Genomic DNA, 15,543 nt, shown 5'->3' with positions numbered 1-15,543 from the left:
GCCTACCCACTGGGTAAGAGCTCAGCACCTGACCCAGTGTTGGGAGGGGATGCAATCTACTTGCTGACAGGCACTGGAGCAGCACAGACGAGGGCGCCAACTGAGGGCTTCTGGAAACAGCAAGCTGAGTCTGCAAAACAGGGTGAAGACAGAAAGACCTCTGGATAAAAATCATTAAGAGCACAGTCTCCAGGAGAACACATTCCTTTTTTTTTTTTTAAATCTTTTTTTATTCTGTTCTTATTTTTTATTACCTTTTTAATCTTTACTTTTTAAACAACTGTATGTCTACAGTCTTAATCTCTTTAAATTTTTCTTTTAAAATCTTTTTATTATTATTTTTAAAAATCCATTTCATTTTTTATTTCTCTTGGTTTTGATCTACTCGTATTGATTATACACAGGTTTTAAATATTGTTTTTTGATCTTTTCTCATTTTTTTAAGGTTTTTAAAAGACATCTCAACTCAATTGCTATTCTGCTTCAACTTGCTCTTCTATTATTGATTATACACTGTTTTCAAATCTTTTTTTCTCCCTTCTTTTAAAATTCTCTCTTTTTTTAAGTTTTATTACTGCATAGGCTTTAGATAGATAAATAAATAAACTCCTTAAGGACCACAATAGATAACTGATAATCCATAAGCCACAGTGCCAGAGAGGTATGAGCAATATGGAGAAGCAGAGGAACCACTCCCAATTAAAAGAACAAGAGAAATCCCCTGAAAGAACTATCAATGAAATAGACATTGATGGCCTACTAGATCAAGATTTCAAAAAAGGAGTGATCAAAGTACCGAAGGTACAAAAGAGATCGTGTTTAGAGATACAAAATATGTCAAAAATGAAATTGAAGCTATAAAGAAGAGCCAGGTAGACTTGGTAAACTCATTTGCTGAGATGAGAGCTGATTTAAAGGCTGTACAAAGCAGGCTAGATAATGCAGAGGAACGAATAAGTGACCTAGAAGACAGGACAACAGAAAGCACCCAAGCAGAACAGCTGAGAGAAAAACAAATAAAAACAATGAAAACAATATAAGGGACCTATGAGATAATATAAAGCATGCCAATCTACGCATAATAGGGGTTCCAGAAGGGGAAGAAAGAACAAAGGGGATTGAAAAGGTATTTGAAGAAATCATGACTGAAAACTTCCCAAACCTAAAGAAGGAATCAGATATCCAAGTACAGGAAGTTCAGAGGGTCCCAAACAGGAAGAACCCAAACAGACCCACACCAAGACATATCATAATCAAGATGGCCAGAGTCACGGATAAAGAAATGATCCAAAAGGCAGCAAGAGAAAAACAAAGAGTGAGTTACAAGGGAACCCCCATAAGGCTCTCAGCTGATTTCTCTACACAAACACTACAGGCTAGAAGGGAGTGGCAAGATATATTCAAAGCCCTGAATGAAAAAAAGATGCAGCCTAGGATACTTTATCCAGCAAGGCTACCCTTTAGAATAGAAGGAGAGATAAAGAATTTCACAGACAAGCGAAAACTAGAAAAGTTTAGCAACACTAAACCCATGCTAAAAGAAATATTCACAGGTCTACTCTAAATAGAAATGAAGCAGGATGCTACAAAAATGAGAAACTCATAACTGGAAAGGTGATAACTGCCATGAATTACAAAAAGAATAAACACAAAACTGTAAAAGAAGACATCTAAATCATTAAGAGTGGGAGAGGTAAGCAAGAAAATATAGAGTATTTTTTTTCTTTTTTAAATTTTTTGTTCTTGGTAGGATGGGTTTGAGCTTATATTACTATCTGTTTAATACAAACAGTTATAGTAATGGGCTAATAGACTTACAAAAAAGGGTAACCACAAGCCAAAAACTTACAAGTGAGTCACAAAAACTAAATAAAATCCAAGATAATGCAAAGGAAAATTAGCAAACCACAAAAGGAAGAAGAAAGGAACAAAGAGGAAATACCAAATCAACTGCAAAGATAAGTTCAAAATGGCAATAAACACACATCTATCATTAATTACTGTAAATGTTAATGGACTAAATGCTCCAATCAAAAGACGTAGAGTGGCAGACTAGATAATAAAGCAAGAACCTTCAATATGCTGCATACAAGAGACCCACTTTAGGGAGAAGGACACATATAGATTGAGAGTGAAAGGATGGAAAAGGATATTCCATGCAAATGGAAAAGCCAAAAAAAGCAGGTGTAGCAGTACTGATTTCAGACAAAATAGACTTTAAAACAAAGGCCATAAAGAAAGATAAAGAAGGAAATTTTATAATGATTAAAAGAGTAATACAAGATGAGGATATTACACTAATTAACATATATGCACCCAATATAGGAGCACCTAAGTACAGAAAACAATTACTAACAGAGATAAAGGGGGAAATTGATGGGAATACAATCACTGTCGGAGATTTTAACACCGCATTAACATCGCTAGACAGATCTTCCATACAAAAAAATAAATAAGGCAACAGAGAAATTAAATGATACAATAGAAAATTTAGATCTGGTGGATATTTTCACAGCATTACACCCCCCCCCCAAAATAGGATATACATTCTTTCCAAGTGCATGTGGAAGATTTTCTAGGATTGATCATGTACTTGGGCACAAAAGAAGCCTCAACAATTTTAAGAAGATAGAAATTATCTCAAGCATTTTTACTGACCACAATGCCATGAAACTAGAAATCAACTACAGAGAAACAAAGGAGAAAAAAAGGAAAGCATGGAGATTAAACAACATGCTTTTAAAAAACCAATGAATCAATGATGAAACCAAAATTGAAATTAAAAAAATACCCTGAGACAAATGAAAATGAAAACACAACCACACAAAATTTATTGGACACAGCAAAGGTAGTGCTAACAGGGAAGTTTATAGTGATACAGGCCTTCCTCAAAAAAGAACAATCTCAAATAAACAATCTAACTCACCAGCTAAAAGAATTAGAAAAAGAAGAGCAAAAAACCCCAAAAGGCAGCAGAAGGAAGGAAATAATAAAGATCACGGAGGAAATAAATAAAATAGAGATTAAAAAAAAAATAGAAAAAAATCAATCAAACCAAAGGCTGGTTTTTTGAAAAAGTAAATAAAATTGACAAACCTCTGGCCAAACTCACAAAGAAGAAAACAGAGCACAAATAAGCAAAATGAGAAAGGAAAATGGAGAAATTACAACAAATAACATGGAAATACAGAATATCAATATGAGAATATAATGAAAAACTATATGGAGCTGAAATGGATAACCTAGAGGAGATGGACAAGTTTCTGGAAACATACAGTCCACCAAAACTGAATTAGAAGAAATTAACCACTTCAACAAACTGATCACTAGAAATGAAATTGAATTAGCAATAACAAACCTCCCTACAAATAAAAGTCTAGGACCGGACCACTTCACTGGGGAATTCTACCAAACATACAAAGAACTCATACCAGTCCTCCTCAAACTCTTCCAGAAGACTGAAAAGGAGGAAATACTCCCAAACTCATTCTATGAAGCCACCATCACCCTGATACCAAAACCAGGCAAAGACACTACCAAAAAAGAGACTTACACACCAATATCACTGATGAACATAGATGCAAGAATCCTTACCAAAATATTAGCAAATAGAACCCAACAGCATATAAAAAGATTATACATCATGACAAAGTGGGGTTCATCCCAGGGACACAAGGCTGGTTCAACATATGCAAATCAATCAGTGTAATACATCACATCAACAAGAGAAAGGACAAAAACCACATGATCATCTCAATAGATGCAGAAAAAGCATTTGATAAAATTCAACACCCATTTATGATAAAAACTCTCACCAAAGTGGGTACAGAGGGAACATATATCAACATAATAAAAGCTATATATGACAAACCTACAGCCAGTGTAGTACTCAACGGTGAAAAACTCAAAAGCTTCCCACTGAAATCTGGGACAAGACAAGGCTGCCCACTATCACCACTCCTATTCAACATAGTATTGGAATTCCTAGCCACAGCAATCAGGCAAGAGAGAGAAATAAAAGGGATCTAAATTGGAGTAGAAGAGGTAAAAGTGTCACATATGCAGATGACATGATACTATATATAGAAAACCCTAAAAGGTCCACACAAAAACTACTAGAAGTAATTGAAGAATTCAGCAAGGTAGCAGGTTACAAGATTAACATTCAAAAATCAGTGGCATTTCTTTACACTAACGATGAATCAACAGAAAAAGATGGTAAAGAAACAATCCTCTTTAAAATAGCACCCAAAGTAAGAAAATACCTAGGAATAAATCTAACCAAGGAGGTGAAAGAATTATACATGGAAAACTATAAACCACTGATGAAGGAAATTAAAGAAGACTTTAAAAAATGGAAAGATATCCTATGCTCTTGGATTGGAAGAATCAATATTGTTAAAATGGTCATACTGCCCAAGGCAATCTACAGATTTAATGCAATCCCTATCCAATTACCCAGGACATATTTCACAGAACTAGAACAAATCATAATAAAATTTATATGGAACCACGTAAGACCTAGAATTGCCAAAGCATTACTAAAGAAAAAGAAAGAGGCTGGAGGAATAACTCTCCAGGACTTCAGACAAAACTACAGAGCTACAGTAATCAAGACAGCATGGCAATGGTACAAAAACAGACATACAGACCAATGGAACAGAATAGAGAGCCCAGAAATGAACCCACAAACTTTCAGTCAACTAATCTTCAACAAAGGAGGCAAGAATATACAATGGAATAAAGACAGTCTTTTCAGCGAATGATGTTGGGAAAACTGGACAGCAGCATGTAAATCAATGAAGCTAGAACATTCCCTTACACCATACACAAAAATAAACTCAAAATGGATCAAAGACCTAAATATAAGACAAGATACAATGAACCTCCTAGAAGAAAATATAGCCAAAACATTATCAGACATACATCTCAAAAATGTTCTAGGGCAGTTTACCCAAGCAATAGAAATAAAAACAAGAATAAATGAATGGGACCTAATTAAACTTACAAGCTTCTGCACAGCCAAGGAAACCTTAAGTAAAACAAAAGGACAACCTATGGAATGAGAGAAAATTTTTGCAAATGATGAAACTGACAAAGGCTTGATGTCCAGAATATATAAGTTGCTCATACGACATAATAAGAAAAAAACAAACAACCCAATCCAAAAATGGGCAAAAGACATAAACAAACAATTCTCCAAGGAAGAAATACAAATGATCAATAGCCACATGAAAAAATGCTCAATATCACTATCAGAGAAATGCAAATCAAAATTACGGTGAGGTATCATCTCACACCAGTCAGAATGGTCATCATTCAAAAGTCCACAAATGACAAATGCTGGAGAGGCTGTGGAGAAAAGGGAACCCTCCTACACTGCTGGTGGGAATGCAGTTTGGTGCAGCCACTGTGGAAAACAGTATGGAGATTCCTCAGAAGACTAGGAATAGACTTACCATATGACCCAGGAATCCTGCTCCTGGGCATATATCCAGAAGGAACCCTAATTCAAAAAGACACCTGCACCCCAATGTTCATAACAGCGCTATTTACAATAGCCAAGACATGGAAGCAGCCTAAATGTCCATCAACAGATGACTGGATAAAGAAGAAGTGGTATATTTATACAATGGAATACTATTCAGCCATAAAAACTGACAACATAATGCCATTTGCAGCAACATGGATGTTCCTGGAGAATGTCATTCTAAGTGAAGTAAGCCAGAAAGAGAAAGAAAAATACCATATGAGATCACTCATATGTGGAATCTAAAAAAAACCCCATAAATACAAAACAAAAACAGACACATAGACATAGAATACAAACTTGTGGTTGCCAAGGGGGTGGGGGGTGGGAAGGGGCAGACTGGGATTTCAAAATGTAGAATAGATCAACAAGATTATACTGTATAGCACAGGGAAACATATACAAGATCTTCCGGTAGCTCACAGTGAAAAAAACTATGATAATGAATATATATATGTTCATGTATAACTGAAAAATTGTGCTCTACACTGGAATTTGACACATTGTAAAATGACTATAACTCAATAAAAAATGTTAAAAAAAAAAGAGATTTGAAAATTATTTTACATACCCCCCAAAAAACATTTTAATGGATATTCAACAGAAAGTTTTACATTTCAACAGATAATTTCAACATGAATATTCAACAGGTAATTTTAAAAGCCACATATACAAATGGCCAACAAACACATTGATCATCAGGGAACTGCAAATTAAGCTACAATGAGATACCAGTACACATCTACCAGTATGCTTAAAATTAAAATGACTGATGCTGCCAAATGTCCACAAGGATGTGGGACATCCAGAACTACTATACATTTTTGGTTGGTACAGCTACTTTGGAAAAATGTGAAGCAGTTTCTTATAAAGTTCAATACACACTTCCGCTATGACCCTGCAATTCCACTCCTAGGTATTTACCCAAGAGATATGAAAATATATGCCCATAAACACTTGTGCAAGAATGATCTGAACAGTTTTATTTATGATAACCAAAACTTTCTAACAGCCCTGGTTTCTATCAATAGGAGGAGAATGAATATTCAAACAACAAACTAGAAATGAAAAGGTACCAACTGCTGAGACAAATAACATGGATAGATCTCAGAAACAGTGCTTTACACAAAAGAATACATGACTATGATTCCATGTCTACTAAGATCTTGAACAAGCAAAATCAAGTTCTATAAAGGGAAAAACCAGTTGATTGCAAAAAAAAAAAAAAAATCGTAACAGTGATTTCCTCTGGAGGAAAGTGGGTGGGGATTTGCTGGGAAGGACCATATGGGAACTCACCTGTTGGTGATATATGGTTGACAGGGAGATGCTTAATTTGCAAAGGTGTATGCACTTGCCAGAACTCATCTACTGGTACACTTAAGATTTGTGCATTTCACTGCGTGTAAACTTTACTCCAAAAGAAAAAAATCTGTAAATAAATAGGGTTGTAGGCAACTCAGTTAATAACATGCAGGGAGAAGTTTGGGGGGATGGGGAGGAGGAGTGTATCGATATCTACAACTTACTTTGAAATTCATCCAAACAAGATGGGCTGATGGATGGAAAAAGGGACAGATAGATATGTAATAAAGCAAGTATACTAAAATGTTCATTGAGAATATGGCTGTTCACTGGAAAAAAATCTTTCAAGGTTATGTTTAAAATTTTTCATAAAAAAACAGGGTGGGGAAGTCATTGCAGGACTCACCCTGGATGTATACACAAGGTCCTCCTGTAAGCGCTACCCACTAAAGCTCTTGCCTTCAATAGACTAGGTAACAGGGGCATTCGGGAATGTATGACAGGAGAGGAGTGGGAGAGGAATACCAGCAGCATCAGGGCTTCTGATGGGAGATGCACTGGAACCCAGAAGCGTGTGTTTCTTTATTCTCTGCTCCTGGGTAGCATAAATGGGTGGACTCTAGCCCAGGATCACTCTCTCAGGAGGCGGGAAAATTCTACTTAGCTAGAAGATGCCCACACATCTATTCTTCCTGTATCCATATTCACGCCCACATGCCAGGGGCTGGTGATTCCGGAGGGGCAGTGTGTGGCTGGGTACGCAGGTTGGGGGGAGGGGTGCGGGGGGCAGGCTAGATGTGTCTAAAGGGGACGGAGCGCCCCCTTCTGGCCCTGGAGGGGCCCACACAGGCCAGTTAAGCACCTGACCCTCCTCTTCGGCACCCACTTTTCGGATTTGCGCGTCCGGGATGAGAGGGCCGCACCCCTCGGTTAGGCCAGCCGAGAGCTGGGCATCTGCAGGCGGAGACTAGCGCTAGGGGCGGCCCCGCGCGGCCGTGAGGCGGGAGAGGAGGTGGAGTCGCTGCCGCCACCGCCGGCAGCCGCGCGGCTCCACCTGTTGCAGCGTGGGAGCGCGCCGGCCAGGCAAGGCAGAGCCCAGCGTGGACCTCTGCTCCCCGCGCCGCTATGCAGGGCAGAACCACCAAGAGGAGCGGACCCGGAGGATAATCCTGACAGAGCGGCACGGAGGGAGCACTCCCCGGGAGGTGAGACTCGAGCGTGGCGCCAGCGCCACCTGAAAGGCGGGGACTCGGGGAGGGGCCCTGGCGGTTTGCCCTTGAGCCTGTGGCTGGTCTGCATTGTGGGGGGAAAGCCCTCGGTGCGGAGTCCTGTCGGAGCAAGATCTTTGGAGCTCACGAGGCAGCCAAGCCGGGGTGCAGGAGATGGAACTCTCCCGGGTCACGGTCTCCTAGCCGCGGGCCCCTCCAGTCCCCGGTACTTGGCAGCCTTTCCTGGAGCTGGGGCTGGCTCAAGGAGCGCTTCGAGCGGGCGGAGCCGACACATGCAGGACCCGGAGGCCAAGGGCGTCTGGTCTCGGCAAGGCTGGGGAGGCTGCCCGGGGGAGAGGCGCTTAACTTCCTTCGCTCCCACATTCCAACCTCCCTTTCTGGTCTCCTCTGTCAACCAGTCTGCCAGCCGGACGCCGCGCAGCGTTGGGGTCGGGCGGGAGATCCGAACCGGTGAGCCGCACCACCCCTGTGTCCATGCGCCCGCCGGGGACCTGCTTCAGCCTCTAAGCCCCAAGAGGCCTGAGGCACCACACGACGCCGAGACTGGGACGCACCTCCAAAAGCCAGCAGACTGAGAACCCGCGTCCTAGCCGTCGGCGACTTGAGATGGTCAATGAGACGCAGACCGCAGGACTCCGTTTACCTGCCAGCCTCTGAGGCCCCCAGATCTTCGCTTTGGGGGAAAGTCAAGTCCGCACGAGTTTGCCCTGAAGACACGCCACGCCCCCTCCCCAGTCGGGGCCGGGCGGGGCGCCCGGGGGAAACGGCGGCCTCATCCTCGAGCGAAGCAGAAGCGGACTCTGCGCCGGGTCACTCAGCCCTTCAGTGTTCAGAACTCCTAGTGGGGCGGGGACGGCAACGAAAAAGAGGATTTGAAACCGGGAGTCAAGGCGGACGTGGGGAGCTGGCGCTGCAGGGGAGGTCGACGCGGCGGCCCCAGGAGCCGCGTGGCCTGGAGGAGCGCCCGGCGGTCATGGGCCAGCTGACCGCCGGGCGGCGGGGAGCGGGCTGAGCGCCGGGCCGATCCCCCATCTCCCGGGGGAGCTGGGCGACAGTCGGCCCGCGGCCACGGCCGTCCGGCGCGGGGCTGTCCCCGCGGCTCCTGCCATGGCCGGCCGGGGTTGCGGCTGCAGCTGCGGCCTGGGCCACCTGAACGAGGACAACGCGCGCTTCCTGCTGCTCGCCGCGCTCATCGTGCTCTACCTGCTGGGCGGTGCCGCCGTCTTCTCGGCGCTGGAGCTGGCGCACGAACGCCAGGCCAAGCAGCGCTGGGAGGAGCGCCTGGCCAACTTCAGCCGCCGCCACAACCTGAGCCGCGAAGAGCTCCGCGGCTTCCTTCGCCACTACGAGGAGGCCACCGAGGCCGGCATCCGCGTGGACAACGTCCGCCAGCGCTGGGATTTCACCGGCGCCTTCTACTTCGTGGGCACCGTCGTGTCCACCATAGGTAAGTGTGCCCCAAGGAAGGGCGGCCCGGGGGCCGGACTCGCTGGCGTTTTCCTGGCTGTGCGCTTCGAAGTGCAGGACCGCGATTCCCAGCCCTGCCTTCATCCACCTGCGCGCTCAGCCCGGCGGCACAGATGCGAGCTGTTGCCTGACCAACAGGTGGTATTGCCTCCCTGCTTCGCTGAATGAGGTCCACGGGCCAGCTGCATCAGCATCACTTAGGAGCTTGTTACAAATGCAGACTCTCAACCCCTCCCCAAGCCTCTTGAGTCATAATCTGCGTGTTAACAAAAATCCCCAGGGGATCTGAATGAGCCTTAAGTTGGAGACGCTCAGCGCTGGGAGATTTTTCAATCTAGTTAAGGAGACAGAGCTTGAGTTCATGGAACATTAGGGAGAAAGCTTACAAATCTGGACAGGAACCTATAAAGATTTATTGAGTTAGTGCCATGCAAAAAGGCACTGATCTGCACTGGTCTGAGGGAGAGGCACGAGTTTTGAAAAGACTGTCCATGACTTCAAACTTACAGAGAGAAAATCAGATTGAATAGGAGATTGGAAGCAAGGAAGCAAAAGTGCTAATGAGGATGGAAACTGTTTCCTACCAGGAAGGAGGGGGTTGGGGTGAGGAGAAAATTCTGATTGGGATTTAGAGACTAACAGTGCTTTACGCTTTGGAGAAAAAGAGAATTGCATTGAGGGCCCAGTGAGCTCCCTGATCTAAATGAAGCAGAGGAAAGAAGGAAGGCTGGGAAGGTCTCCTGGCTGACTGGAATGGGTAGGGGGCCTTTACTGCTAGACTGAAGAGCTAGAACTTACCTAGAGGCAATTGGGAGCTGTTGAGAGTTTTTGAACAAGAGGGTCATGTGGCTGCCGTCAGTTATGCCGTTATTACCAATAGAAGGAAACAGCCTGGGAGTCTGCACCACACTCCTGAGGACTCCTTGCCTTTAAAGCATAATCCAGTGATAAGGCTGGGGGAAAATGCTATAGAAATTTTGAGGAAAGCAGAGAGCTGAGTGGAGGAAGGGGGCTTTGCAGGGCTACGCAGGAAGGGAGTGGTTCCCAGCTGCTGGAAGGCAGGGGCAGCAGCAGGGCTGGCAGGGTGCGGGGCAGATGCTCTGTGGCTGTGGCCCCTGAACTGCCAGGATTGCTTGTCAGTGAGGCAAGTGACAAGGCGAACTTCCTTGAAGCTCCCACGCAAGGTTGTTTTAGGTAGGCACTCTGCCAGAAGGAGCACAGAGTATAACAGAGCTCAGCCTCGGGCCTGATTAGTCAAGAAAGACTCCCAGGGTTGGTCTCGAAGCCCGGGGCTTCAGCTGGTGAGTAGGAGGCAAGGCAGAGAGGATGAGCGTGATTCCGGACACATGGGCTGTATCTGATGTGCTTCATGCTAAACCGCCCAGCTCAATTGTTTTACCCCATCTGATCCCAGGTCACCCTGCCCATCAGCAGGCCGTTATGACATGACACTAACTGGGTATCTGGTAAGAAAAACTCTCAGCATCCTCCTTGATGACCAGAACACGGGGCCCGGACGGGGATGGAGACAGAGTAATACGCCATGGTTCTCTCCCCCAGCCCACATTCTCCGTTGGACTCTCAGCAGAATTGCCTAAGTCCTCCATTGTGTCACCTCCCATGTCTCAGAAGACAGTTCCAGAATTTCTATGTAGGGAGAACTTGGAGGGAACATCTGAGTGGGAAGTGTTGCTGTGGACCCTCCCTTTAATCTGCTATGCTTGCATAGCTAGTACAGGGTTTTGATTTAGATTACTCATTTGGGGGTGGCTTTGGTGGGAGACTGGGGACTTAAATCCTCCCCTGCCCCCACCGCAAGCCACCCATTTGTACTTCCCATGGACACGAAAGTAGGGAGGGGCAGATTGTGTGTATAGACCGGTAAGCATCAATGCCAGAGGCACCAGGAATGTCATGGCTGGGTGGGCAACTAAGTACACGGGCTTCTGGGGCCCAGAAACAACCGTGTAGCCTGATGGAATCGAAGGAAAGCTGGACCAATAGTCTGGATTTGGAGCTATTCATCCTGCCTGTAACTCGGGCTGGTTTCTTAACATTCTGAGCCCCATCCTTCTCTTTTGAGATCTCCTCAAAGTGCCCACCCTGGTATCTGGCACATCTTAGTTGCTGAGTAAATGTTAGTTCTGTCTCCTTCCCACTCCCTGCCCCTAAGCCTGCTGCTCTTGCAGGGTTCTTGTGAGGGATAATGAGAACATATAAGTGAATCTTCTTTAAAAAGTACAAAGCACTATATAAGTATGAGTTTATTTTTACTTCCTCATTTCTAACATTTCCTTTTAACCTGTGTCATTAATTGCTGATGTAATAACAGCACTGCAACCTTTTATTGGGGTACATATTAGGCACATACTGCAATTATTATGTTAATATGTGATCCAGCTAATTGAATAAATTAATCACACTTAATTTCAATCAACACAATTCACGTGTTTTAGGTGTGATTATCCCTATTTTATAGATGAGGAAACTGAAGCTTTATGTTCTTTGTAAAATAAAGAAGAAAAAACAGTTAAACCATCTGTAATGACCTCCCCTAAAGTTAGCTGTTGTTGACATTTTGGTGCATTTCTTTCTGTCCTTTTTTCCCTGTGCGTATCCACATGTATGCGTATACATACGTATTTTTCTGAATTTGGACCATATTCTATAAACCATTTACATCTTGTATTCTAATCGCAGTATTCCATGATAGAATTTTTCTTCTAAAAATGAGTTCCACTATGCTTTATTCTGCAAAGACGTTGAGGTAACAGACAAGAAAACATACAGTAAAATGTACATAAAACTTCAGAACCAGGGAAAAGAAGAACAGAAATGTGGAAAGTAACTGGATCTAGGAAATTGCTAGAGAGGAGTTTTGTCTTAGCTTAAGTTCCCTCAGAAGCAGACCCTGAGCCAAGAGTTTGAGTGCAAGCAGTGTGTTGGCAGGGGTAGGGATACAGGCAGGTGAAGGAAGAAGTGACATGAGGAAGGGAAGCCAGTCAATACAGGGTACACTATTAGGTAAAAAGCAAGTGGGCAACTGATAATTAATTCCAAGTGGAAACTTGAGAACAATGCACAGCTCATGACCCAGAATATCCCAGGCAAGGAACTGGGGTATTCATACACCCACGCCGGTAAGTAATTGGTTAAAAGCTGCTTGGATGGTGCAGGAGGCACAAAAATATAATTCCCAGGTACTTCTGGCCTGATTTTTCATGGGCAGTCCAAGAGCAGCTTTCTGACAAAGATCTAGGCCCTGGTCATTTGAAATGTACCAGACCAATGTACCCAGAAATGGGAAAGGAGATCCGAGGGGTGTGGGCTGAATCTCAACAATGACTACTCAAGTTTTGAATTTGGCTGCATGCTCATGGCAGAGCCATGACCCATATGGGAATTCTTACTAGAAAAAAGGAAGCATAAACCTTTTCCCAATACCTAATCCTCAAAAATACTTTCCTCTTGGGATTTTACATAGGAAGCATTGCATAGGACAGTGGGTGATGCTCGCAAACATGGGTGGACTTTGGAAATGTTATAGTTAGTGAAATAAGCCAGCCCAAGAAAGACATACATAATTCCACTTATATGAGGTACCTAGAATAGGCAGATTTCATAGGGGTGGAAAGTAGACTAGAGGCTATTAGGGGCTAAGGGAAGAACGGAAGGGTTATTATGTAATGGCATTTTTGTTGGGGATGATAACATTTGGGGTGTAGATGGTGGTGGTTGTACAACAATGTGGATGTATTTAATGCCATTGAATTGTACACTTGTGAATGGTTAAAATGACAAATATTATATCTATTTTACCTCAATATAGAAAAAGCAGAATATTAAAACACAACTCAGATGTTGATTCTGAATGAGGCGGGTGATCAGACTTAAGCAAGAATAGATTTGAAGTACTCAGAGGAGTAGGTTGACAGTCTGTCCTGTAAGTGCTCTTCTGTCAGTATCTTTTCTCTCAGATAGGCCTTTGTTAAGCACTTGTTTCTGTGTTTGCCTGTGTATTAATAACTCAGCTTCTGTCCACAAAGGATTTGAGATCATTTGCATATCAATATGGCCAGGGTGGGCTGCAGCCATGGGTGACCCTATAATCTCAGAGGCTTAACACAAGAGTTTACTTCTTACTCACCCAAAGCCCATTCTGGGTGAGGGGCTTCCCCAGGAGACTTGTTCTGTCTTGGGGATATTTTTCATCAACTTGTGCTCCCAGGACTGCCCAGGCATGTGATTTGGCCTGGCCAGAGTGCACATCTGTGTGGTGCTGAACTGGATGTTGTTTTCAGAACTGGTTTTGTTCCTCCTTAGGAAAAAACCTGAGTAAAAGGTCTTTGAAGTCAAATTATATTAAATTCAAAAGATAAAATATTGGGAATCACCATTTTATAGTCTAAAGCTATAACCTGACATCAAAGATGATGAACTGGCATTCAGGAAGAACAGAAACATCCCACAAATGCATTAATGGATGTCCCACATTCATGAATGTCTTACGTGTGTAAAGATTAAATCACACGTTTTACGTTTTACGAAGCATTTGCGCACAAACCTATGAGGTAGGCAGAGAAGTTACTATTACTTCCATTTTGCAGGTAAGGAAACTGAAGTACAGAGAGCATAAATATCATAGGACCATGCAGCTATAAAGTGACAAAGTCAGGATTAGAACCAGGTTTGATTTTGTTACTGTCTATTGATAAAAGAAATACATATTCATTTTTGAAGACTGGAAATACCTGGGAAGCTATAAAAGAGAAACAAAAATCACCCATAATTCTACCATCCAACAAGAATCACTGTTAATATTTTGGTGTATCATATTATATTGAACCTAAAATGTTAAGATTTTATTGAATCTTAGGTGTATCATTATTTTACGTACCATTAAGGCAGAAAAGAATGATGCCAATTAAATTCTGAGCCGCTAGCAATTGTGAAATTATCCTGATTTCAGAGAGATTAAAATGTTGGGAAAAGATACATCTTAAAATCACTGAAAAAATCATATTTTGTACCTGATTGTTTTCCATATAACCATTATGACATGAGCACATTGTTGTAATTTTGTAAAGATGAATCTCATTATAGTTAGAATTTCTTTGATTTATGTTCAAGCTGATTAATTTTAAATATTTATTAAAAATACAGTTCATCTCTGAACCACCTAGTTAATCCTTCCCCCATTTTTCTGTTGGTAGAAGGGAGATACTGTGCCAGTCGCTGTATATGTGCACTTTATATTTTAAGGATTTTAGTGCTTTGCCATATTTCTTCCTTACTTTCCATCCTTTATTGTTTTTTGTTCAATGCTTATTTAGATAAATGTTTTTAATTTCTGTGAATTTTCATACAACAATCTTCTGCTTGTGATTTCTTCCACTGTTTTTGTGCTTAGAAAATCTGTTCCTATCCGTAAGGATCCCATGACAGTGCTTGCCTCTTCTAAATTTATGTTTTATTGAGGTGACATTGGTTTATAGTATTACATAAGTTTCATGTGTATAGCATTATATTTCTTCTCCTGTAAACTCTATCGCGTGCTCACCTCCAAAATGTAGTTTCCATCTGTCCCATACAATCAACCCCTTTACCCACTTAGCCTCTGCCCTGCCTGGCCTCTTACCTTCTGATCACCACTACTCTGTTCTCTGTATTTACATATTTGTTTTTAATTTGGTTTGTGCATTTATTTTTTGTTTGTTTGTTTTTCATATTCCACATATAAGTAAAATCAAAGAGTATTTGTCTTTCTCTGACTTATCTCATCCATGTTGTCACAAGTGGCAAGATTTCCTCTTTTTATGGCTGAGTAGTAGTCCATTTTGTGTGTGTGTGTGTGTGTGTGTGTATGTGTGTGTATACATACATATATATACACACACATATATATACACCCCACATTTTCTTTTTCTAGTCATCTGTTGGTGGGCACTGAGGTTGTTTCCATATCTTGGCTATTGTAAATAATGCCACAATGAACATAGGGGTGCGTGTATC

At 42.5% G+C, this 15,543-nt stretch overlaps 1 protein-coding gene across 2 annotated transcripts in view; it reads left to right on the top strand.

The window, feature by feature from the left end:
• The first annotated feature begins 6,117 nt into the window (after positions 1 to 6,117).
• The window catches only part of KCNK13 (potassium two pore domain channel subfamily K member 13), an 89,512-nt gene continuing 80,086 nt past the window's right edge, over positions 6,118 to 15,543 (top strand). Inside the window, exons 1-2 of one of the 2 annotated variants that reach the window (XM_074365155.1) lie at positions 6,118 to 8,040; positions 8,463 to 9,511. In XM_074365155.1, coding sequence (XP_074221256.1) covers positions 9,172 to 9,511 — 340 coding nt within the window. In that variant the 5' untranslated portion in view covers positions 6,118 to 8,040; positions 8,463 to 9,171. Of the gene's footprint in view, positions 9,512 to 15,543 lie in introns of both variants that reach the window. The other variant, XM_010968860.3, reaches the window with a different exon arrangement.

Source organism: Camelus bactrianus, chromosome 6, assembly GCF_048773025.1.
Source record: "Camelus bactrianus isolate YW-2024 breed Bactrian camel chromosome 6, ASM4877302v1, whole genome shotgun sequence".
NCBI classification, from domain to species: domain Eukaryota; kingdom Metazoa; phylum Chordata; class Mammalia; order Artiodactyla; family Camelidae; genus Camelus; species Camelus bactrianus.
The sequence above is the reverse complement of the archived record's forward strand: the minus strand, read 5'-3'. Positions and strand labels throughout refer to the sequence as shown.